Raw genomic sequence first — 24958 nt, forward strand, 5'->3', positions numbered from 1 at the left:
ATCATAGCTAGGGTTAGCCGGTCTAATGACACTTCGTTTGTGGTATCTTTCATATGTACATGATAGAAATGATCTTCTCGCTCATGCAGGGACATCAAAAGACATGAGGACATTAGAATAAAGAGATTGAATAGATATGGCCTACCATCCATAAGTCGTATTCCAGATCCACTGGACTCGTGTTTAAATGTGTGAAGTCGTTAAGAAATGCCCTTCTCAGGGGTTGGGATCAACGCTGGACTGAGACAAATCCTTTCCTGCACCGGCCACCTCATCATATGAAGGCAGACCCATGTCCACGTCCTCAGGAGGTTGAGTGGCCTGAATACCTTCCATGGCGAGGGGTACCTCTGCAGAGGTCTCGGCGATCGGGGCATCCGGCATGTGCTGGACAATGTCGCGACAGACAGGATCGACGAGGCGTTCTTTCATTTTCTCGTTGATGTAGACTAGGAAGTAAGGTGTGGGCGGGTTGGAGGTACCGGTGTTCTTGAAGATCTCATCCAGATTTTTGACTTCGGTCACATACTCGTCGTTGTACTTGCGCCACATGTCCTTCCGAAAGTCGTAGATGTAGATCCAGTAATGACCAAAAGAGACGGAGCCATGGTGTACAAAGACCGCGTACAGGCGGTAGGGAAGGTTGCGGTACTCAGCGAATTGGTTCGAGATCATCGCTTTGGTGTCCTGTGCCTGTTGATCGATCGCTTGGAGCTCGGCATTCGCGCTCTCAGAGAGAAGATCTAGCTCAGATGATAACGATTCAATCTGCGAAGAGTCCTCCGCGGTTATTTCCTCCAAGCCTTCTAGAGCTTCCTTGGCGTTGCTGAGTAGCTGGGACATAGTGAGGCCGTCCTCCTCCTAGGTGTTGGGTTAGTTTACCTGTTCACATGGTTGGAATCTTGCCTGGCCATTGGCCTTTTGACATACCTGCTTTCGAAGTAGCTCAGCCTTACGAGCTTCTAGTGACTTTAGTGCGATTTTCCACTCCCAGCACCGACGACGACGATCCACAATTTCCGATTTCTGAGTGTCCATGTATCGGTCCATGTAGATAGTCTCCAGCAATTCAAGGTGGTGTGTCGACTTGAAAGAGCTCTTCTTCACCGGATCAAATTGAACCCGCTGAACCTGGATCTGCAAGATTGGAGGCAGTCGAGTGATAGATCCGTATTGCTCGGCTTCAGTATCTTCAACGCTGATTTTCTGGGCATCAAAAGCTCCATCAATCGCAGCATAGATATCACGCGAACCACCTGCCACATTAACTTTGATATCACACCATCGTTCCTCCTTGGATCGGGTCCCTTTCCCAGTGGAGATGTAGGACCGAGTTTGACCGTAGAACAAGCTGAAATGAGAATATTTAGCATAGGTTTCGCAGTTCAAGTGAGAAAGGCTTACTCTTTGATCTGGTCAACCTGTTCGCCATCGGCGGCCACACGAATTGGTTTAATGGCACATTGACTCTGGAAAAGAACATTGTTGATCACCTCGGTGACGTCTTGCTGGGCACCGATCTCGACTTCTTCAATCAATTGCCTCTGGCGATCGACTTCCGGAACTGGGCGAGGGGGGACCGGCGGCGGACGACTAGGGGCTTTGGAATCGGAGTCAAGAGGAACCCCTCCTTCAGGCTCCCCTGTCTTTGGCGAAAGGACATCACAATCTTCGTTGTCACCGAGACCTTCGCGCTCAATGTCATCAGACAACAAGGCAGCATCACTACCCACACCAGCAGGGTTCGGGTCTTTGGCATGGACCGACTTGGCGACTTCGGAGGCTACTGTCTGGTCATTTTGCTCCTCCGCAATAGGAGGAGGGGGTCCAAGAGGTCCTAGAATAGGTGCTCCTTCAATTTCACCCAGACTTGAGGACTTTCCTATCGTGGACCTGCGACGAATAGCAGCTTCGCCCCCAGGACTAATCAAAGTCAATCGTGCAAGCTCCGGGCCAGGAATAACGGAAGATCTTGTAGAGCCGATCATTTCATGGAACAGATTACGAAGCTCCCCAAGAAACTTGAGCGAACGCTCGATTTCTTTCTTGGCTACCTTTCGAGATCCGACCTGCTTTTGAAAAACACTCTGCTCATCATTCAGGTCCATTTGATGTTTTTCAAAATCAAGGACCATGTCTCGGAAGGGGCGGACTGAGAAGTAGAACTGGAGGAGACTGTTGAGATAGCATGTATTGCCAATGTTTTGCAGGCCAACGGGCCACTCCAACAAATCACGATCTGGCTCAGTAGAGATGCCAGCCAAGTTCTTTAGGCCGACATTGTCCATTTCCTTTGCAATAATGCTCAAAGCACGGTGATAGGTTTCGGCTTGGCCGGCATTTTCATTGACGCAGATGGTGTACGCTGCTATGACAGCGTCGGCATCAGCAGTCCGGTCTGGAATTTGGAGCAGGCGGTATGCATCCCCAATATCCATGTCACCCTCCACCGTTTCACCAGTATCAAGGAAATGTTTCAACCCAATTGAGTTTCGATTCTCCGCAATCAGCTTAAGTGCCTTGTCCGCCAAATCTTTACAAGCTGGATTGTCGGTGAGCTTTGCAGTGTACATGGTGATGATAAAGTCATCCGGGGTGTTTGCGTCGATGCCGAGGAAAACTTCAGCCTGTTCCGCAGTACCAACGCGATCTTCAGAAACGGCCATTATACGATCGCTACTCCTGCTGTTGCCAATCCGCCACAAATTCCGTGCAGCTTCCAATATCTGGTCACTCTGGCTGACCGAGCCCAGGTATGCGTAATACTTCCCAATGATGTTGTCTTCGGTGATGCTTGAATCCTCTCGTGAGAGATGGAAATAATTGTATGCCGCGTCCAAGTCGTTCATGGTATACTTCCCTTCTGCATAGGCGGCCTGGACAGCCTGATCAATACATTCCCAGTCTTGGCCACCACGGAGCATGCCAATGGATTTGAGACATTCGAGGTAATGAGGTGCATTGGCCGAATCTAAGGAAACTTGTCGGCGGTAGGCGTCAATAATTAACGGAGTGTCCATGTTTTCGACCACTCCAAGATCTTCGTAATACCTTCAACAGAACAGTCAGCAGGTATCCATCATCGAGGACAGGAGTGACGAACGGAGCGTAAGCCATTTCGAAGTTTTCGGCGCGGGGTGTTTTCGAATCTACTCCGGTAGTCAGCTTCGGTGCTTGTGATAGGCGGGGTAATACCGACAGTTCGAGGCCTCCAAAGCTTGAAGGATACTGTCTGATGCAGTTGGAGGTAGATTTGGAACTGTGACTCCTTTTCTTTCCGATAAGGGTCGGTAGTTAATTAATGAAAGTAACTCATGGATGACGTCGTCAAGGAATACACAGAGTGCATCTTGGTATGGAGTCTCCGCTCTCGGATCTGGCTGAGGAGGTTGCCAAGTTTGATCCTAGTGAAAGAATTAACAAAGGAAATTGATTCTGGGATAAAGAAATCGGTACAAACCTCACGGTACGTAAAGCCAAGAAACTCTAAGAGCTGTTGACAAGGTTTACCGTCCACACCGAAGGAAATCATAAAACGTTTGTTCTTCCCAGAGATAGCTTTGCTGAGTTTGTTGTTGTGAAGAGAGTTGGAAAGGTAGAGACGCAGGTTGTCCAAGACATTTATAGGCAAAGGCTTCGCCATGCCCTCCAAGCGCTCTGGCTCAGCCGCGATCGCTTCCTCCGCTCGCTGGCGAATCGCTTCTGGATCTGTCAGGAGATATAAAAAATGCGGATTGAGGAGAGGAGACAGGATCCGCAGCGATACCATAGCCGAGCACGAAATATGGGAGCATTGATAGTGGAATGTTTCAACCACCTGCCCCTGCTCTGTCACCTCAACAGATGATGTGCCGTGTTGCCTTCCTGACTTGTACACAAGATGATGAAGGTGGCCCTCTCGGGTTTGTCGTGCGAAAGTATTTCCACCACTATTGTGATTGACCACTACCTGTAGATGGCACCGGCACCTTGAGCAAATGGCAGACACTTTGGATGATGCACCCGGCCTTCTTTTCAGCTCTTCCTGCGCCAGGAAAGTTTGGTCCGCTTTTATTAAGTATTTATGCTGGCACGCCTCGGAAGATATCCAGTCTTGTGGCCCATCACGACGTTCTTGGAATACTGGCGGTACTTCGGAGAGCAGGTTGCGGCCGGTACCTGGAGGATGGGCTGGATCGTACAATCGTATGTCCTCCGCTAGCCGGGGAGCAGTTTTGCCTATAACATTATCAAGAAGCGGCAATTAGTAAATATGTCGCATTGTTGTCGGGCTCAGATGATGTTCTTCGTCAGTACTCACCGGCCTTGTGGGGATGAGCCATGACGCAGTGGCTCTATGGTTACAAGGCACAGCTATTTGCGGTGGTTGGAGAAATACAGCAGTTTCGGGGACTTCCAGATGGGAACAGTCCATCAGACGAAGCCACGAACAAGGTGTGCAGAAGTGAGCGGCTTAGTCTCGTGTAATGTGATCGTACTGGCGGAGAGACAGCGGGGAGCCCACCGCACTGGGCAGCAGCGGGCGGCAAGCTTGGATTAGAGTGTTGAGAAGTGGCAGCAAGAAAGTCTTGGACAAAATGCCAACATCAAAGTATGGCGTAGTCTCGTAGAGCTAGCAAGCCAAGAAATGACCAAAGAGCCTTCATGTACTGATTACTCTTGTCTAGAATGAGCCTCGAGCTCCATGTTTCAAGTAGGGCGGTGAATAGGGCGGTGAATTCTAGCAAAACACATCCCAAAATCCCATTTCGAACGACATCCCGTTGCACCCGCAGCTCCATCCCTCCAATCCACCATGGCGCACCACGAGTCTGAGGATCACAGCTACGACCCCCAGGATGCGCTCTCGGTAGCCATCAAGGCGACTGCCCTGACGGGTACTATTGGTCTTGTTGGCTCTGCTGTCCAGAACACCCTGGCCAGGCAGAACGTCGGATCGCTGGGCATCTTCATGCGCAGCGGCAGCACCGTCGGTGTCCTTGGTACGAATTATGTGTGAAAAGTAATATTGGGATGTCAATGCTAATTCTCTTTATTATTTAGCTGCCATGGGAGGTACCTATTCTTTCGTTAAGACGGCCTCCGCCAACTTGCGCGAGCAGAACGACACTTGGAACACCGCGATCGGTGGCTTCTTCTCCGGTGCTATCCTTGGTTTCCGAGGTGAGATTTAAAAGAGCCCCCCCCCCCCGCTTTTTCGTCAATTGCCGCCCAAGTACTAACTTTGAGCGCCCGCAGTCCGTACTTTCCCCGCGGTTCTCGGTTACGGCGCCGCCTTGTCAACCTTTATGACTGTCTTCGAATACACTGGTGGCAGCCTCTTTGGATATAAGAAGGACCAAGATGTTGATGAGTATGATCGTCGCACCGCGTTGCGGAAGAACTTCCAGACTGCCGGCGAGCAGACCGTTGCCGAGCTGGGTGAGGGGCGTGGTATGTTTTCCCATTACGATCACTTTGATGAAACGCAGTACTTATTGTTAACAATTTCTCAGGTGTCTACGGCCCGGGCTATGAGCAGCGCCGTGCAGAGCGGATCAAGGAGGCGTACGGCATCGAGGTTCCCACATCTCCGGTCCCTGCATCATAAATGTTCCTTTTCATTGATTGCCTCTCTCTCTTTCCGGGCGCTTTGTGTAAATTATCCCCCTTCATCATGTTGCGTCTCTAGCATGCCGGACACGTCAGTCCGAATAAGTCCTTCTTCTGTTCGAAGCGATGCACAGTGTAAAGTAGGCTGTAGGATACGGAATGGATATCCTCGCGCCGCACGTAGTTGTGGAGAGATCGAGTCAGATGACTAAGTCAAGGACAATATGGTATTGCTTAGCCATCCATATCGCCAGCTTGACGTCAATTGCCCATCTTTATAGATATGAGCCGTGTCGTGAACGTCAGTGATGGTGGAGGTAGAATCCGGCGCGTGGAGGGGTTCTCCTAGGGTGGCCAATGATCGTGCGGGTATATCAAAGTCTCCTGGACCTCCAATCCATCATCTACGTATGAATCATGTTACTACAGGGGACCTTACATGAATGACACCCTTGACTATTGAAGAGCTGATGATATCCTGGATCCTGGCGCCCACGTTTACAGACAGACGGGTCATGGAACCGAGGCAAGGCAACCTCGTCATGATGGGTCACCACGAACCAAGGCCCATGATAAACCTTGTAGCATCGAGGTCCCGATTGCCTTTGATATATTGAACTTGCCTACAGTACGCATGGGGAGTTCCACTGTGGGGGAAAGTTAAGAACCTACCTATGCAGAGCACGGAAGAGTAACCCAAATGGGCCAAATCGGGGCACCACTTCGATCAATTCCCACGATGATTGAGCTTATTAAGTCATGGTGGCATCAAAGCTCGGAAGCATTGGCCTCGTGCACTCCCAAGGCCACAGCAAGGGGCATGCCATGTTTTATGCCCCGTTCCGACGTCATGCAGCCTTTCTGATCAGGGGCCTTTCGGGCAGAAATGGCCCCTTTTCTCCGACTGAGCCACAGCTGGTGTGGATCACCTCGCCATCGCGAGCGTGGCCATCCAGGGGTGTTCTGACTGTACTTGCACGGGGCTCGACGGGGCGGAGCCACTGTCGTCAGCCACGCAGGCAGCCAGATTGATCTCGATCTTCATATCAATGTACGGCCCCTTTCGACGATATTCAAGCCCCTGAATGAAAGGACCAAGAAGTCCAAAAAAAAAAAAGGAAACCGTGAGAAAGGGAGAAAAAAGAAAAGATCCCCTCGGAGGATATTTCCGAAGTCCTCGACGTCAACCATTGTGAATTTCGTGCGAAATTAGCTTTGGGGGGAGTTGCGTTCCCCTCAACAAGCCGGGAATCCCGAAGCTTTCACCCAAAATTCAGGCTCGTCATCGAACCTCGAGTCGTGTAGACGTCATTCACTGTGGCTTCATCTTTTTCCCCCTCCTCGATCTTATGAACCTGCGATTTTGCTATCATTATCCTCGATCCTCCCATCCCTTTTCACCGTCCATCGATAGTCTGTTGTGTGGGGCCTGGATTGATCACCATTCGACGACTCTCACCCAAAGCCTGCTCTACACCGAGCAAACTCCCCGCAAAACACCTCCGTTCGCCTGGTAACCACGGCCACGCCATAGTCTTGATTATTGTCCCAGTCACCTCCCCTCCTGTTATTACTTTCGCGTTTCTTTTTCTGTTCGTTCCTCCGATCTCACATCCTTGGGTAAACGTGTCTCCCTAACGTTCACCCACGTTCCCGATACTCCCGCAATAATGGCCATGGCCGCGCGGCCGCAGACGCCTGTGCAGGATGCATCATACCTGAGGGCACAATCCAATGACCCCAACATGCCGAGTCGCTCATATGGCTCCCTCCGGGCGTCCACCCGGCCCAACTCTTATGCCGGCAACAGCTCCGCCTTTCACTACAGTCACGGCGCTCGCGATCAGTCCCCGGCGCCTCACAACCCCCGTTTTAAGGAGGACTTCGAGACCGCTAGTCACCGCAGCTCCATCGATGTCCCTAGCATCCAGCGATCCGCCTCGCAGATGTCCGGAGTCCCCTCTCGCTCGAGTACTCTGCGAAAGAAAGCATCCCTAAGCAAGAAGGGCAGTTTGCGACGCAATGGGAGCCGCCGGTCCATGCGCGCCGGTAGTGTGAGGAGTTTAAGCTTGGGCGACCGTGAGAAATACAATACCGATGGCACCGAAGATATGAACAGTGTCTTCGCTGTCCCCGTCCCAACGACTGGCAACCCGACCGAGGTCCCTGCAACTCGGTTCCAAGGTATGAATTTTTGGTAGCTTGTCTACACAGACCCCGACTGACCGATCGCGCAGCTTGGCGCAAAATCCTGAAGGACCTGATCCTCTTCTTCAAGGAGGTCCAAAAATCCTACGAGACCCGATCAAAGCTTTTCTTATCCGCCTCCAATGTTATGAACGGCCAGCCTACCCCGCCGGGCTTCCTCCAGTCTGGTGGCCTCGCCGATGCGATTGAGATTCTCCAAAGCTTCCACCGGCAGGGATATCACGAAGCCAACAAGGCCGTCGAGGTGGAAATTGAGGTCATCAGTCAATTGACCGGTTTAAGAAGTGACCTGCAGAAGAAGACGAAGGAAATCAAGAACCTTTCGGGAGATTTCAAGAATACGGTTGAGAAGGAAATCGAAGGCACGCGCAAGGCCGTGCGCCATCTGCACGAGTCCTTGGGTCTCGTTGATAGTGATCCCTCCGCAACATCAGGCAAAGGTGACCCATTCTTGATGCGTCTCAACGTCGAGAAGCAGGTGGAGAAGCAGATCGAAGAGGAGAATTATCTGCACCGGGCATTCTTGAACTTGGAAAATTCCGGTCGCGAGCTTGAATCGATTGTCGTGAGCGAGATTCAGAAGGCTTACAACGCCTACGCCAGCATTCTTAAGCGCGAAGCCGATGAGGCCTACGATACGGTGGAGAAGCTTCGAGCGGGGCCGATTTCGATGCCACAGGACCATGAGTGGAACACATTTGTCGCCAACACCGATGAGCTGGTCGACCCCCGAGTGCCACTGCGCAACGTCGAGAGTATCACTTACGATGGGAAGGATCATCCGGCGGCGGCCGAAGTTCGCGCTGGTATGCTTGAACGTAAGAGCAAGTATCTGAAGAGCTACACTCCCGGCTGGTATGTCTTGTCGCCAACTCACCTGCACGAGTACAAGTCGGCCGATCGCGTGGCATGGCAGACTCCTATCATGTCATTGTACCTGCCAGAGCAGAAGCTTGGATCGCACTCGCAGGAAGATTCCAGCTCCCACAAGTTTATGCTCAAGGGCCGTCAGACCGGTGCGATGCATCGAGGCCACTCGTGGGTCTTCCGTGCCGAATCCCACGAGACCATGATGTCCTGGTACGAGGATATCGAAAGCCTGAGCAATAAAACGGGAGAGGCGCGAAACGCTTTTGTGCGACGACACGTGCGTAGCATTAGCGGCAGATCCATGAACAGTGAAGTTATGGAGGATGACGAAGCCGACCGGACCCCGTACTCAGCCGAATCCGTGGTTCTCGGTCAAGATCGGCCCACCTCTGCCTCCCGGCAGCCCGGCGGGACTTTCCCAAGCGATGTGCAAATCGACCGGCATCTCCAGGCGCCTGTGTCTCCATCCAGTGAAGATAGCTCCGCTGGGCGAGACGTGATCGCAGCTGCGGGGTCATATCCCGAGGGAAGCACTCTTCCGGATAACTCGCGCTTCCACGCCTATGATCATGACGGTGTCTCCTCGCCAGTCGCCACTGACCGTCCTGCCGATCGGCCCCAAATTGCTCAACATGACAGCTACTATGGCGATTGGATCGGCCCGGGTGTTATTGTTGCCAAGCAAAGACAGAAGCAGCAGAGCGACGGCTTGAAAGCCGACGACCGCGAGATTCGCTCTGATGGGGACCACAACTCAGTAGCTGCCATGTCTGGTGTCGCTATGGCGGAACGTCGCGACCAGTCTGCGCCTCCCAACGTGGCCCGTCGCGAAAGTACTTCCACGGCACCGACCAACACCAACATCACGAATTATACCAACCACACTAACCAAACCTTGGCGACATCCGTTGATGACAGCAAGGATTCGGGAGTGGCCGGGTTTGGGGGAGCAGGGCCCTCCAATGGGCTCGACGGACTCGCGAAAGATGCTGAAAGCCCCGAAGCCAGTACTAGACCCGTGTGGGACGTCCGGCCCAAGCCAGACAGACAAGACAGCGTTGTGGCTCTCGACATGAAGATTCCCGGTCGATACCCGCCGACCAATGTGGCAGCGTGATCCATGCTTTACCTTCTTTTGTTTCTATCCTTGGTTTTCTATTATTATTTTTTTGACCTCCCCCCACCCCCCTTCCTTCTTGTTCACTGTACATGTACATTTGGTCATGCGTCCCTGGGTTGCAGGCGCTCCGGTCTTTCATCGTTTTTTTCTTCTTTGGGGGGGGGGGTGTTTTTTTTGTGGTTCTCGTTGCCAGCAATAGACACTGCAGGCGTTCGTTCCGGAGGCGTCGGTGGGCTTGTTCTCTTTGTTTGTGATTCCCTCTGATTCCCACGCCCGCGCCTTCGTTGATAGTGAAGTTCACCAATGCAACACATACATGTTGAAACTACTGCAATGCGTGGCATTTGATCCGCCTCCAGTAAGAGAAACACAAGGGAATGATAATAGTCTCGGATTGCATCGTGGTACGTGAGGACCTTGAGTACCGCAGGGCCTTGGATTGTGGGACGGGTGGTATCCGATGGTCGGTACCTGGTGAGGTCGAGGGTACAGAGTCTTGTAAGATCTCAGCCGTCCGATGTTAGAGATCGAAGGGTCAATCAGGATATGCCGGCACCCAGGGCATAGTATAGCTCGGGCCTGGCCTGAATACAGACGAGGGCGGTGGAGGGGCCAGGTTCAGCTCGAGTATCAGAAATCCGAACACCTTCACTTCCAGCCTCTCTCCATCCTTTCCCCCCCCTCTTCAACCCGCAAACACTTATCTCCACGCGCAACTCCTGAAATCATGGGTGGGTTCCTCTCCTCTCCAGCACTGTATTCTGTATTACCTTTCCCCTTGGTACATTCTCAGCTCCCGACCATTCCAGCCTTCCATCCAATCAGTCCCGTCCAACCTATTGACGCCTGACTTCTTCTTTTTCCCCCGCTTTCTTTCCTTCCTCCTTTTTACTTCCCCTATATCTTCCCTTACTCTTTCTTGGCTAACCGGCTGTCTTCCCCCGCCCTCAGCCGACGTATATCGTCCCTATCAAGTAAGTCTCAATCTCTCTAGCTCTCATCCTCCTCGCGATCTATGCCTCGACGATTCTGGAGGGTCGTGGGAGCCGCGCGACTTTAGGATGGTCAGTGCGGGGGCGGCCCACGCCATGCGCCTCCTGATGTCTACTGAGTCGGTCTCTCAAGGAAGAGGAGGGGGGTTAGACAGGTTGCTTGGAATTTGAATCCATTTGGAAAGACAGAAAGCAAAAAGCCCAAAAACCAAAAGCCAAAGCTTCAAAACCCCCCTCCAAATGCGTGCACGAAAGTGTGTTGAGCAGTGCCCCGAACGTCCAACGTCCGGGGGGGTCCTCGATTGCGCATGTCTCAAAGTCACCTGATCCGCAACCTCCATTCTCCCCGAGTTCCGTTCCTTGCGCTGAGCCTCCTAACCCCCTCATCTCTTCTTTGAATCCCCACCCAATTTCCCCCCTCAGATCCGCGCGCAATCGCGCATACCCTCTTTTCATGTCTTCTTACCCCGAATACCCCGATTCTGACCGCGTCAAGCGAGAGAGATCCCGTTCGCCCCGTCGTCGTTCATCTCGCAGTCCCCGACGTAGCCGTCGCTCGTACACTCCACGCAGTCGCTCTCGCAGCCGTGACGATTATCGCCCCCGTGATCGCCGTTCACGGTCTCCGTTGAGTGCTTCTGGAGCTACTGGACCATCGGGATCGCCCTACGGTGGACGCAGTGGATACGCGCCGCGTTTCGAGGATCGTACCGTCGCCAAAGAAAATATGATGCAATCCGTTCGTGATTCGTCTCAGCAAGACCGCCGGGTCTATGTGGGCAATTTGTCCTACGATGTCAAGTGGCATCATCTCAAAGATTTTATGCGACAGGGTGAGTGGGAGTGGACGCGTGATGCGTGATGCGTGATGCGCTTGAGTTGTGACCTTGTGAGATCGGTTACTGATAACGCGCTGCAGCTGGAGAGGTTCTCTTTGCCGATGTGTTACTTCTTCCGAATGGAATGTCGAAGGTGGGCGCCAATGCGTAGAGTGGCTGGTTCCTTTTCTACTCCCTGATTTTTCGCGGTTTTTCTGGTTTCTTTGCATGGACTGTTGGGTTGACGGGCTGGGCCTGGCCGTCCGGATAATGTAGGGATGCGGGTGAGTTCGATTTTCAAGGCATTCCGCGAGGATCAATAGTTAACCGCGCTGCAGGATTGTGGAATACGCAACGAGGGAGCAAGCACAACAAGCTGTCAACACGCTCAGCAACCAAAACCTGATGGGTCGCCTTGTCTACGTTCGCGAGGTATGCAGCAACCCGAGTCTACAAGAGGTACAATGAGAATGGCGCTGACCACGCTGGCAGGATCGTGAGTCCGAGCCTCGTTTCATCGGCGGTCCCCCTCGCGGCGACTTCGGAGGCCGCGGCGGCTTTGGTGGACCCGGATTCGGTGGTCACCCCGGTGGAGGCGGTGGTGCTGGCGGCGGTGGTCGCCAGCTCTATGTGTCGAACGTTTGTTATCCTAGCACTCCCCCCCCCCTGTTTTGCTAAAGTTGGATAAAACCAGGTGATATTAACGGATCCATGTATAGCTTCCTTTCAATGTGGGATGGCAAGACTTGAAGGATCTGTTCCGCCAAGCTGGTAAGTTATTACTTTCATGCCCGGACTGTATTGAGTCATGACCTCTTCCTGTGTGAACGCTTGGCGAATTGACTTTATCTCCGTTTGATAGCCCAGCAGGGAGCTGTCATCCGTGCCGATGTGCACACTGACCCCACTGGTCGCCCAAGGGATCCGGTATCGTTGCATTCGAATCCCCTGATGATGCGCGCAATGCCATTGCCCAGTTCAACGGATATGAGTGGCAGGGTCGACCTCTCGAGGTCCGCGAAGACCGATTCGCAGGGGGTGGTCCCGGTTTCGGCGGACGTGGCGGCGGCTTCGGTGGACGCGGTGGCTTTGGCGGTGGTCCTGGCTTCGGTGGCCGTGGAGGCTTCGCTGGACGTGGCGGCTTTGGCGGTGGATTCCGCGGTGGCTACGGTGGTCCCCCTGCCTTTGGCGGTGGTGGCTTCGATGCCGGCGGTGCCCCTCCTGCTCCTGTTGCTTCGTCTCCCCCGAACCCTTTCACCGACTTTGCTACCTCCGGCGGCGAGAAGAGCGCTGTTATCTACGTGCGTAACGTGAGTATTGACATACCCTCTAGTTTATTTTTCTTTCCTTTTTCTAGTCACTGATGTCTTCACAGCTGCCCTGGTCCACCTGCAATGAGGACTTGATCGACCTGTTCTCGACCATCGGTAAGGTTGAAAGAGCTGAGATTCAGTACGAACCTAACGGCCGCTCGCGCGGCACTGGTGTCGTCGAATTTGATACTCCGGACACTGCAGAGACTGCAATTGGTAAGATGCATAGCTCTTCAAAAGAAACCAGAAAGGCCTTGCTAACTCTTCGCAGCCAAATTCACCGGTTACCAGTACGGAGGACGCCCTCTGGGCATCACCTTTGTCAAGTACCTGAATGCCGGCCCAGGACCTGAGGACATGAGCATGATGGAGCCTACCGAGCCCACCGGCCTCACGCAGGACCAGATCATGTAAATCTGACATGACTCTTGTTTTCAATTTTGATGATTCCCTCCATTCCTGTTCCTGTCCCAAGTTCTAGTATCAATTCCAGTTTCTCAAGGAAAGGCTCTGCTAAAATGCAAGTCTGTGCTCGAGCACGTGCAGATCTCCACTTTGACTTTTGTACCGTAACTTTACCTTAACATCTACACTTGAACTTCAACTTTGACACAGCTCTCTCCAAAACCATGGCTTCCCTTCGTATGCCCCGACGGGCCCTTCTCTCCCTGAAATCCGTCCGTTTTCCATCATCGACCCCGACGTCAACTTCCGCATCTACCCACCTCCGCCCCTCCCTGCCCTCCCACGCCAGCGCCAGAAAACAACCACCTCACATCCGCCCATACCACTCAACCCTCCACCCCCGCCTCCCAGATCATACCTACAACAACAGCCAAACAGCAATCCTAACCGCCTCCCTCGCCCACATCCCGACCCACGGCTTCTCCGCCGAATCCCTCGTCCTCGGCGCCCGCGACGCAGGCTTCCTCGATGTCTCCGTGCAGCTCTTCCCGCGCGCCGAATTCGACCTCGTCCTGTTCTGGCTCGCTAGTCGACGCGGTTTGCTTCGCGCAAAGGTCGAAGAAGGCGCGCTCTTCCGTCGCGTTGCCGATCAGACCGGGAGAGATGTGTCTTCCTTGGACGTTGAAGAGAAATGTCGGATTTTGGTGATGGAGAGATTGAGAATGAATCAGGATATTAAAGAGCAGTGGTCGGGTGTAAGTTTTTTCTCATTCTCACTTTTTCTCTCATTTTTACTTCCTCTGCTTTTCGCACTTTCGTGGGAATGGATGTGGACATGAACATCAATACGAACATGGATATGGGTGTTTGAAATGGATAGCTAATTACTCTTTCGTTTAGGCCCTTGCGCAAATGTCTCTTCTTGGCAATATTCCCCTCTCTCTTACTGAGCTTCACGCCCTTTCAAACGATATTCTCTGTCTAGCTGGTGACCCCGCCGTCGATGGATCTTGGTACTCGCGCCGGTTGGGGGTATCTGCCATCTATGCGTCGGCCGAGATGGTTATGACGCGTGATCCGACGCCGGAACTGAGTGAGACTGAGGCGTTTGTGAACCGTCGATTTGAGGATAAACTTGCTCTGAAGCAAAAGGTTGAGGGGGTGAGTCAGTGTGTTAGTTTCGTGGGAAACACGGCTGTGGGCGTGGGAAGGTCTTGGGGCTTAAAGATTTAAGGTCAAGGCGACCCTCCTGTAATTTTTATTCTCTTGATTGAGAGGTCCTTGCTTGGTCTCCCTGATGGTTGGGCCGGGTTAAACTCGCAGCGTTGTATTTTTACTTCTTTTTTTGCCCAACTTTGATTCAGCGTTTTACGAACTAGCTCAGCTTTTGTTGATGATATTCATGCTCTGATGTATGTCATAATTCTTGTCCGTCTACCTTTGCTTCTAGTGGAGGGATACATTCTGCACTGCCTCTTCCACACTCAACGGTACATTACCCCCTTCTGGCTGTTCAGATGGTGGCACAAGCAGAGCTGGTGATGTGGGAGAAGTTGGCGAAAATGGGTCGGAGAGTACGCCATCTTCCGATGACTGCGGTTGTTGGCCAGGCGGTAGAGTGCTCATGGCTACAACCTCTGCTTCGTTCTCTCTGATCAGACTGCCACTGCTTGTCCCGCTCTCGATAGAATTGGTTTGCAGATGCTGCTTTCCGCGGCCTGAGCGCCGCGTCTTGGGCGGAAGGGGCTTCTGTCCGTGCTTTCCTGATCCGGCTATCGGTATCGCACGGTGGTGGCTAGATGAGGGGGTTGTGGGGGCTGAGCGCCGGGGAGGAGGGACAGCTGGGGGTGAGGTGGATATGGAGCGACGAGAGTGTGCTGGGACTGGAGGTACGAGGCGTGAGCTGGTGGTGGAGTTGCGCCGTTCTCCAGGAGGCGCCCGTGACGATGGGTCTGTAATGGTTGGTGTTGGAGCCGTGTGCGTGGACGAAGGACTGACTTCCACGCCTTCGGGGATCGTGTTGCGGTCACCACTGGTGCCTGCAGAGTGTTGCTGATCTTCATCATCAGCTGCCATACGCCTGCCTCGCGATCGTCGAGCTTTAGGAGGCTCAGGCCTGACCTTTGGTAGGCGAATGATCGGGGTGTCGCCGGAAAGACTGTTGGCAGCATGGCCGTCTTTGCGGCTTGGCGTAAGGATGCCTGGCTTCTCACGTAGTGACGCAACTGCTTGAACGCTGAGAGAAGATGCAGATGCTGGTTCAAGCATGCCGAGCCGTTGCACGGCGCTGAGTCGACGTGATATTGGCGTCTCTGAAGAGCATCGAGAGTCTATCGAGTCCATTCTCGTAGGAGATGCTGTTCCAGGCGAGTCTGGGACACTGCTGTCACGCGAGATAGTGCGAGTTACATGAAGTGATTCTCCGATATCTACAGGAGACTCCTGGATGGTCTGGTCGAGAACTGTATCAATCGTAGCAGTGACTGCTTGTGTAGGAGTGTCCTGAGTTGGCAGCTGATCTGGTTGATCCGGATCTTTTAACCACTCAACTGTCGCACATCTGGCAACAAGGCGTCGAGTGGTGTCATCAACTTCTTCGAAGTGAAGCATCTTCGCCTGTTCAGATTCGGTGCCATAGGTGATCTGGCCACGGACAAGGATGTTCAATAACCTCCTCAACTCGTGTCGCTTGTAATGTGGTGGCTGTCGGAGCTGAGTTTGTGCCAAAAGCGGATAGAGAACGCGTAAGTAGGTATGTCGCAACGCAACGGCTTCTTCGGGCAAGTCAAGAAGATTGCGTATCAATATGTCCACCAGCACATGGAGGTCATTGGTGAAGAAGTACTCATAGGTGCTTGGAGTAGTGAATATCAGGTAGAGGAGCTTAAGCGTTAGCAATTGCAACGAGGTTTCCGCTATTTGAATGTTAATCGCAGCTTCGTGTGGGATTGGTGTTCTAGCTCGTACCTTCACGATTGATAAGCAGAATGATATTCTCGCCAAAGGTCTTGTACAAGCCTCCGTACATCGACAAAATCTTGATGACCTTGTTGGTCAATTGGCCTGAAGAGGATTCTTCATCCACAGGTTTGTGAGCCGAAATCATGAATTGTTCATTCAATACCAGCTGCACAGATGGTCAGCGTTGGCAATAATCAGATCAAGGCAGTCTCAACACTCACCAATACTCGGATAACAGGGTAGTGATACGGATCCGTGACATCGAAGGACAGATCCTCGATAATGTCGAACAGACATCGAATGAAATCATCGTCGACAAGCACTACCAGCGTGTCAGTGACCAGCCTTGGCTTGCAGATTTAGCTCAGACCTACCCAAATCTTCGGTCTTCACACGCTGTATCCTCGACATCTCGTATAACAAGTCCATCAAAAGCCGGTGGAGACCCGCCCCGCCGTCCATTTCCTCCTTTCGCAACGCCTGAATCAACTCGAGGAGTCGCGCAAACGCGCCCTCCTCATTCATCATTTGGAACGCCACCTCATTTTGCCGACCGTCGAAGAAAAGAAACGACGCAATCAGGTGAAGGGTGTTCGGATCGTCTTCCTTGGGGGAGGATTAGCGTGTGTCTCGGGCAGTTCTCCCAACTGTCGTACCTGCAAGAGACCGTAGATAATCTGTCTTCGGACATAATCCGCATGTGCAGCGAAGATGCTCGACGCGAATAATTTATACGAGCAGCGCGAAATGTCGTAATCCGTACTGAGGAACTCATCTGCATCCAAAAATCACCATCTTGTCAGCCGCGTGTTCATTCAGAGACCTTCGCAGCACGGAAGGGCACTTGATGGGGAGAGGGTGATGTGTCACCTTTGTACTGGGTCGAAAAGCTCAGATACTCTCGCAGAGCATCGTCAATGCTATCTTCGGATTCGCAGGGCTTGGAGACGATTTTTTGGAGTTCTGTCGGGTGTCAATAGGTGCTCGCATGGGATGGTCGACGTGTCCGAGGGAGGGTGAAGCTCTCCCTGAACAGCAGCTTACCATTCCAGAACTGCTCGGGCTCCAAAGCCTCGGGCTCCATTTCCCACCCGGAGATCTGCGACTTCGGGGGTGTGTCAGAGCAGTCATCCCGTCCTATGTAGGGGAGTTGGAGATTCGGAATGCGATGGAGGCGGGGGAAATCAGTTCCACTGTGGGCCACACTACACTGACTTGTAATTATGAACCTGGATGAGACTACCATGACCTACATGGATTTACGGTGATAGATCACAAAATAAACATGAACAGCATATGCACTTTGGTATCACTATGCAACACAGCTTCAAACAAAATAAAAATAAAAACACTAACAGAAAAACATAACTCATGAAGTTGGGCGCTGGAATGGATGCGCTTCGGTGTTCCTGGGAAACAAAAAAAACAAGTCAGCCCTAAAGTCCCCACGTCGACGTCAGACGTACTCACAATACGTATTTATCCAAATCCACCACACTAGGATCACTGAAGAGCAGGTAAAAGTACTTGAGTGTCTCTGCTAGCCAGAATGACTCCATCGAGTCCTTCTGGGTAGGCTTCTGCGATGTGACGTCCTTAACTGCCGCATGCGCGAGTTCGCTACGTGTGTTCTTCGCAACAGCCTCGAACATCTTCCACCCCTTGACTCGCCAGTAATTGTCGCCTGTCAGGCGGAACATGATGAACACCGACTCAATGGCCTCGGGACGGAGGAAGTACTCCGGAGCCAAAATGCTCGTCATGCCGGCCGGGATGCGGTCGTGTCGCTCATTGCCCTCGGCCTGCGATAGGGCCGGTGACTGGGGAAGACGAGGCGATTGAGGCGCATCGCGATTATCAAGTCTTTCACTGTCGGCGGCAGTCCGGGGTAGAGGGGATGGACTCGGGGCTGTTCTCCCGATTTCAAAAGAATCACGCTTGAGTAAAGGATCCTCGTCATGCGGGTTCATGGATCCTGGCATGGGAAGAGGAATGGACGTGCCACCCGCACCAAGATCTTGTGCTTTGTTGTCTTCATTTAGTTTCACGCGCTGTCCGTATGCACTTTCGCTAGTGCGGAAGCGAGCTTGCGCCTCGGCGTCAAGAACGGAAGAGTAGCGCTGCGCTTCCTTTTCATAGCGAGCTTCGTCCCATTCACAGGACTTGTCCTTACCGCAGGGCAAAACTCGGAATCTTTCCGGCATAAGTCCGGTGTTCGTCGCCTCGTAGGCCCAGACACAGGCGTCAGTCAGTTTGTAAGCAATTTCCATGTCGCTTTCAATGCCGAAAGCCTTGGATCCAACAGCCAACATGCCTCCAAGGAAACATTGCAGATGGGTTCCCTCGTAGATCATTTGGCTTGGAAGAGGTGGCTCCTTGGTTTCGGGGTTCAGTGAGCTTGTAGATGCCATGAACCGAAGGTCGCGTTCACCCTTCAACATAGGTCGGAAGAGAAGAGTCTTGCGGGCAGCGTCCATCGCCTTCTTATACATATTCTTGTACTGCTCATTCACACCACCCAGCAGCAAATGCTCCTTAGGCAGATACTCGTAGGTCGAGTCGGCCAAAGCTCCCAAGCCATACTTGTTATCGCGTTGCGAAAGGGGCAGCTCCAATCCACCGTCACACTTGTCTGCTGTCGTGAAATCTTGTGCATGACTTCCACTGTGACTGTAGACCGCGGGCTCCGATTGAGAATAGTCGATTGAGCCATCGCGCTGAATCAACCGCAGATAACTGTCAAGATCAGTCGGCACAGCGACCGGCTTTCGGGTGGCTGTGGTAGGTTCGGCAGTTGTGGACGTTGTGGCAGAGGTGGCAGAGGTTGTAAAAGACGAAGCGTGTATCTTTCGGCGATTCCCCTGGCGCGTGGGGGTACCAATGTCACGGCTGGGGGGTATACTTAGCACAGCCTTGTGCATTGACATGGAGAGGCCACAAGCCGGGTATATTAGTGTGGTCTTGAAGCTGCTCCAATTCATTCGTGATGCGGGCGATCGCGTCATAGTATTTATCTTCCTTGGTCAGTTGCGCCAATCGGGTAAACTCCAAAGACAATGAACCAATTTCGGCCAGGGCAGCCTTGGCTGAGGCTCGGTGAGGCCGGGCAACGTGGTCTCTGCCATCGAGGATTAGCACGCAAACTTGCCTCGCCATGGTATACGACTCACGGTGTCCAGCGGTAATATAGAACCGGCATGCGATTTGGGGTATCAAAGGCGCCAATCAAGATCTCGGCAAGTTCCTCTGCCTTTTCCAAGAGTTCGGAATATTTTTGGCCTGAGATATCATACGCACCAATCAAACCTCCCAAGTACCGGATTACAGTCTCGAAGACTGGTATATCCTCCCTGGCTGAGGTGGTAAAGTCAATCTTCTTGATGGCTTTCACCGCCTCGGAGAATTCATCCTTCAAATCCATGATCCAGAGCGTATCGAGAGAATCCACTAAAGTCGCGCCCCAGCCATTAAAGGGATCATCAATTCCAGCGGTCAAAGGCTTGACCTCGTCGTGCCCCATCGCAGCCTTCTTGTATCCAGCCCATGCGTGCTTGAATTCGGCCTTGACGGCGCTCAGTTGCTGCAGCCGCTGCTGTTTTTCAACTGTCGATTCATCCTTGAATTTGGCCTGTAGCTTGGGAATAGCCTTAGGGCGCTCCTTGGGCAGCTTGATCAGCTCGCCTGAGGGTACGGGGAACTTTTCAGGGAACTTCTGCCAATGTCTCGACACACCCTTCTCGGGGTGCTCCACCGAGACTCTGCCCGTGCCTCCATGATCGATCTCCTCGACCTGCAAGAAGAGCGAGCTCCCTAAGCTCGAGGATCCAGCCTCTGGTTTCGAAGGCGACTGCTTGTCAACGCTGGCCTTTATCGAGTCATCCGAGTTGATCTTGCTGGAAACTTTCTCGGCCGCATTGCTCTTCGAACCAGCTTCTAATTGCTTACTGCTCTCAAGTCTTGCCGAGTCTTCTGGGCCAACATTCGGTTGCTTGTTGGCGGACGAGCTGGAGCCGTGATTGGGCGCGGGGGGGGAGTTGCTTGCTCTCCTCTGCAGGAACAGGAAGTGGCCTCGTCTCCGGACGAGTGTTCGGGTGCCCAGAACCAGGCGAGGGGGTCTTTGCGGGGTCTTCGATCACGGTGTAGTTCCAGTCGCGCGACCGAGAGAAATGGAGAAAGGTCAACACAAAGGCCGCCGCAAATACGAGCAAAATGCGGTAGCGTCGGGCGCGAAACATGGCGAGCACCCCTCTCTCTGGGCGGAGGGGAGGAAAGGAATGTACCAAAAAATGGCGAAGGAGAGGGAAAGAAAAGCAAAGTGGAGAGGGTTCTTATGTCACGAGACTCCACTGTAAACATGCGGAGGTGAGATCCACAGGGGGAGTTGACTCGGAACTTGGCCTTTGGGCTCAGACTTGGACTTGGCCTTTGGGCTTGGCCTTGGCTGTCCTTGGCTGTCCTTGGCTGTCCTTGGACCCCTGGTTCCAATCAAGTCTCCTCTACTGGGACTGCTATGTATAGTCATGATTCAAATTACACTACCACTGCACTAGACACTAGAGAGCACCTAGCGCTGCAGCCTCGCCCCTTCCTCGACCCTTGTGGAGCCTCAGAAGCCCCATCAGCCCCAGAAGTACTGGATGACTGCCAACAAACACCCGCCTTCTTAGGGACCCTTCCTGCCAGCAGAGATCCTGGGCTTTGCGAAATGTCCGCCTCAATTCCCTCGGAAACCCTGAGGGCAAGGCCCAACGCCCCCGGCCCCTGGATCGGAGAGGATCAGCAAGGGTCTCGAGGATCGACCTATCAAGGACACGCGACCGGGCCTAGACGTGTCCACCAAGTCCACTGAGTCCACTGGGACCCATCCATATAAAACACATGCGATTGTTTTCGGAGTGTTGCACTCTTTGAATTAGAAATCACGACACCTGAGTCGGATGAGTTGTTTGCACTTGTATAAGCATGCAGTATGAACCGTCCATGCCCACAAAACCCTACACCGAGTACCAAAATTACATTTATAATCCGTTTTAGTTGCAAATTGTACCCCCACCATCCTGTCCAGCACAAAAACAGACACATCCAACCAGCAATGGTCGGAATTTTCCGCACCACATATGCAAGTTCTCACAAAAAGAATCAAAAGAAAATACTGGACCAATCTGAAATAAAACTCAACGACGTAACGAGCTTGGGTGAGAAATTGGCGATTGGAGGTTTCCATATTATCGTCTAGGGCAACCTTTTCAAGAGTAACGGTGCTCTCAAATGCTACTCAAGTGCTAGACAGGTGCTCTACTAGGCCGGGCGGGATGATAAAAAATAGAGCCATCACGAGAATACTAATGATGAAGCAAATGTATGTATATTCCGGGGTCTTGAAAGACATAAAACATCAGATGAAAGAGCTCCAGCGCAACACCGAATTGATCGTAAAGTCATGTCATGCGCATGCATCAGATGCAATGCTAGTTACCCTAGAATAATCCGTATTCAATTGCGCCGAAAGGGTCAAAGAAAAGATTCTAGATTCCAACATTGGTACGTCGGCCGTCAGTGTTGGCTTTCTGGAACTGCTGAAGCAAGCCCAGAACACCCGCGCCGCCAGCAATCTCATCGATGTTCTCATTGTCGTCATCGGCGTCGGCATTAGCATTGACGTTCGGAGTCGTGTTCATGCGCCACGAGTCACCGAGATTGCTGTCCGTTACCCCGCCGCTGGAAGCTCCGACGGTGGCGGGCTGACCGGCAGATGAATCGCGGATATCCTGGGACTGTTCTTCGTCTACGACGGAATCTTTTGTTGGACGTGCTAGACGAGAACGTTGGTAGTTGGTACCGCGTGTGACGCGAAATCCGGAGGCGGAGGGCTGATGATGCGGGTCTAATAGCATGGATGGACCAGGGGAGCGTTGATCGCCTGGGATCATGGGTCGGAAACGGGAGCCGCCGAGCATGGATTGTAAACCGTATGCTCCGGCTGCTCCAGGGCGACTGTGCAGGTCGTATCGGTCTGGGTAACCGATCAGATCAGCCGTGGAATTAGTTTGTAGGGTGGGCAGGCCTGGGGGAGGGTGGAAATGGCGACGAGAATTGGGCTGGTTGCCATTGCCGTGGCCGTAATTATCCAGGAAACCGTAGTAGGACGCAAGCATCTTTCCATCTTTGGTAGAGAAGTAGTCGGATCGTGGGTCTGGCTTTCCCGTGATTGAATTGCGGCGCCGGCCTCGAGACATGTCGTTTGCACCTTTCTTAAAATCAAATACTGCAAATGAGCAGAGGTAGCCCATCCCATCAACGTGGACCGTGAATTCGCGGAAGAAATCAATCAGCCGATCGCTGCACTTGGGAAGACTAAACCACAATACAAAAGGTGTAAAGATCATGCTCAAGATCTCCTCCAAGAAAATGACGATCTTCATCTGGTATAGTACTGCAAATTCCTTGCGTACGTCGTCGCTGTGGAGGCGTCCATTCCAGGTTGAAGGGCAATAATGTGTGAAGTCGATCAGCTCTCGGAGAGCATACTCGGGATCAAACACTTCGGTCTCCTCTGGAGCCAAGCCGCGAGCAAATGCCCAGATAGTACCAAACACTCCTAGGTAGAACAGGACCGTACGGTCATGCGTGATCTCAAAGCCCAAGAATAGTTCGGGATCAATCACCGAGACAAGAGCAAGGACGGATGCCAAAGCTCCAGACACAAAGGCAACAAAGCGGCCAACCTGAGCAGTCTTGTCCTTTGGGAATTGGTCAATGTACCGACTGGCAAAAGGATAGGACATGTTGGCTCGACGTTCGAACAAATGCCAAAGTTCGTTGAACTCGCGGAATTTCCACTCGGCCAGCGGGGTGTACTGGCGGGACCCAATCTGGGACGGGTTTTTTTTGAACTCGTTGAAGTAGGTAAAGAAATAATGAATCATGAAGTAGACCACTAGGAAAGGGGCGACGAAAATATTCATTACTCCAGCGAATATGAAACGTCGACGAAGACCATCACTCAGAGCTCGTCGGTTGTTTGACTTGAGAAACAAGGAACGCAGCTGTCCTTGTTCGTTGAAGACGTAATCCATGATGCAGAGGTTCAAATTCCATTCGAGGGTACGTGAGAACAGCTGCCGGTTTTGAAGGAAAGGGATCGGCAAAGTCAAGTCCAGAATGTCCTTATTGACCAAGGCGATCATGTAATTCTCTCTCCGCATCAACCGATTGGCGATATCGTGAGCATCCATTCGTTGCTTGGACTGGCTGCCCATGAACTTCCGGTGCCTAGTAGAGATCGCGGCTGCGGTAGCCGGGTTGTCATCACGGAGCGTCATCAAACGACTGACAACTTCCTGCCACGAGATCGTCTGAACTTCAGCATCGGCGACTCCGAGTAAGTAGAAATAGAAGTCGTGCATCTGGGAGAGTCTACGAATGTCGAGCAGATACTGGAGGAGCTTTCCAATCCAGAAGAAGCTGAGTAACCAGAGCAAAAAAGTGGATCCTCCGGACATTTTAGACGTGCACTGGGGGATGAGAATCTCATTCAAAGTCTTGCTGCCGGGGACTTGGCTATAATCAATGCAGTTGGTGAGGAACGTGGAGAACCCCACGATAAAGGCGAACGTGCTTTGCACGAGTCAGTTTTGGTCTTTATCTAATCCAATCCGTACGAAGAAGCTTACAATAGGTTCAACAGTCGGCTGAGCAAGATGGACCAGAAGCCATTTCCCAAGAAATAGATGTAAACGTCCCGGAGAAAATTGTCCAGGTCCTGAACGTTCGCCCAACGCCACATCGCTTTCTTCTTGGGGTCGGTGTTAGTGAGGATAGTGTGTTGTTGGAAGGGGAGCCAGCGTCCCAGGATGTGTTGGTTATCGGCGATAGTTTCCGTCGTCTGGCGAGGGAACCCTCCTTCGCCAGGGCGTTGAGTAACCTCGGGCGTGTGTGGAGGGCTGGAGGTGAATGATCGACCGGGCATGCTATGCGGTGGAGGAGGCAAGCGGGCCTTGAGTTCTTCATCGTCATTCCCTTCCACCAAAAGCGACAGTGGCACATCCCCATCTCGGTCATCCAGCTCATAACCTGCCAGTGACTCTCGAGTCATCCATCGTGCTCTTGACGTTTTACGACGACGACCTGTTGGGCCCTCCCGGTAGCTTGACAACTCGTTGGTCCCAGTATCGGCCGCATCATCCAGCTCGCGATCACTGAACCCTTCCTGTATGCCATTTCCGGGTATTAGATTCGCACGTTCTTCGGTATCGGAGGTTTCGGAGTCCGCATCGTTCTGCCGGATGGCTTCGTAGACAGACTGAGAGTCCGTTGGGGGTAAGAATCGCGAGAGTATGTTCGAGGACATCATCTTTGTCATTCATCAGGTTTGAGCTGACGTCGACAACGCTAGGTGTTCATCGCGTAACGTTTACGAGGGTGTCAACGACGTAAGGACCCGCTTGCAGATCCAGAACGGTCGCCGGTGATGTCGTATTTCGTTCTTGCAGTTCTAAAGGTCGACCTAGTCTCGACCGTATGACAAGGTCAGACACCTGCGCGTGAATCGTCCACAGCTGCGGAAGCTCCGTGATCACCGCCCCGTGTGACATAGTTGCTGGCCTCAGGCCACTCTGTCGATCATTACTAACTGCACCCTCGGAGCTCAGGTCTACTCTTAATGATACTTCCTACCCT

General features: G+C 52.6%; 8 protein-coding genes across 8 annotated transcripts; 4 read left to right on the forward strand and 4 right to left on the reverse strand.

Moving 5' to 3' along the window:
• Positions 1–216: 216 nt before the first annotated feature.
• N7477_010013 (ubiquitin-specific protease UBP2) lies at positions 217–4322 on the reverse strand (the record flags this gene model as incomplete). The annotated part of the gene is made up of 7 exons (XM_056971674.1): positions 217–861; positions 931–1351; positions 1405–3051; positions 3104–3149; positions 3200–3404; positions 3461–4218; positions 4301–4322. 7 exons carry the CDS (start codon positions 4320–4322, stop codon positions 217–219), a joined length of 3744 nt encoding a protein of 1247 aa, XP_056818653.1.
• A 473-nt stretch (positions 4323–4795) lies between these two features.
• On the forward strand, positions 4796–5590 carry N7477_010014 (Tim17/Tim22/Tim23/Pmp24 family protein; the record flags this gene model as incomplete). The annotated part of the gene is made up of 4 exons (XM_056971675.1): positions 4796–4982; positions 5044–5163; positions 5239–5433; positions 5496–5590. 4 exons carry the CDS (start codon positions 4796–4798, stop codon positions 5588–5590), a joined length of 597 nt encoding a protein of 198 aa, XP_056818654.1.
• Positions 5591–7262: 1672 nt separating this feature from the next.
• Positions 7263–9787, forward strand: N7477_010015 (SLM1 family PH domain-containing protein; the record flags this gene model as incomplete). The annotated part of the gene is made up of 2 exons (XM_056971676.1): positions 7263–7776; positions 7830–9787. The coding sequence occupies 2 exons, from the start codon at positions 7263–7265 to the stop codon at positions 9785–9787; spliced, it is 2472 nt and encodes an 823-aa protein (XP_056818655.1).
• Positions 9788–11236: 1449 nt separating this feature from the next.
• Positions 11237–13327, forward strand: N7477_010016 (uncharacterized protein; the record flags this gene model as incomplete). Its single annotated transcript, XM_056971677.1, has 8 exons — positions 11237–11615; positions 11702–11754; positions 11877–11884; positions 11939–12032; positions 12093–12239; positions 12521–12910; positions 12958–13129; positions 13185–13327. 8 exons carry the CDS (start codon positions 11237–11239, stop codon positions 13325–13327), a joined length of 1386 nt encoding a protein of 461 aa, XP_056818656.1.
• Positions 13328–13542: 215 nt separating this feature from the next.
• N7477_010017 (uncharacterized protein) lies at positions 13543–14551 on the forward strand (the record flags this gene model as incomplete). The annotated part of the gene is made up of 2 exons (XM_056971678.1): positions 13543–14073; positions 14219–14551. 2 exons carry the CDS (start codon positions 13543–13545, stop codon positions 14549–14551), a joined length of 864 nt encoding a protein of 287 aa, XP_056818657.1.
• Positions 14552–14764: 213 nt separating this feature from the next.
• On the reverse strand, positions 14765–16807 carry N7477_010018 (DUF2013 domain-containing protein; the record flags this gene model as incomplete). The annotated part of the gene is made up of 4 exons (XM_056971679.1): positions 14765–16233; positions 16286–16445; positions 16501–16601; positions 16654–16807. The coding sequence occupies 4 exons, from the start codon at positions 16805–16807 to the stop codon at positions 14765–14767; spliced, it is 1884 nt and encodes a 627-aa protein (XP_056818658.1).
• Positions 16808–17745: 938 nt separating this feature from the next.
• Positions 17746–20514, reverse strand: N7477_010019 (class I alpha-mannosidase 1A; the record flags this gene model as incomplete). The annotated part of the gene is made up of 4 exons (XM_056971680.1): positions 17746–19168; positions 19218–19397; positions 19450–20228; positions 20281–20514. 4 exons carry the CDS (start codon positions 20512–20514, stop codon positions 17746–17748), a joined length of 2616 nt encoding a protein of 871 aa, XP_056818659.1.
• A 1290-nt stretch (positions 20515–21804) lies between these two features.
• On the reverse strand, positions 21805–24632 carry atgI (autophagy protein ATG9; the record flags this gene model as incomplete). Its single annotated transcript, XM_056971681.1, has 2 exons — positions 21805–23896; positions 23953–24632. The coding sequence occupies 2 exons, from the start codon at positions 24630–24632 to the stop codon at positions 21805–21807; spliced, it is 2772 nt and encodes a 923-aa protein (XP_056818660.1).
• Positions 24633–24958: the final 326 nt, after the last annotated feature.

This window comes from Penicillium maclennaniae (assembly GCF_028827695.1).
Source record: "Penicillium maclennaniae strain IBT 15551 chromosome Unknown utg000008l:1.0-3552695.0:1.0-3555053.0, whole genome shotgun sequence".
NCBI lineage: Eukaryota > Fungi > Ascomycota > Eurotiomycetes > Eurotiales > Aspergillaceae > Penicillium > Penicillium maclennaniae.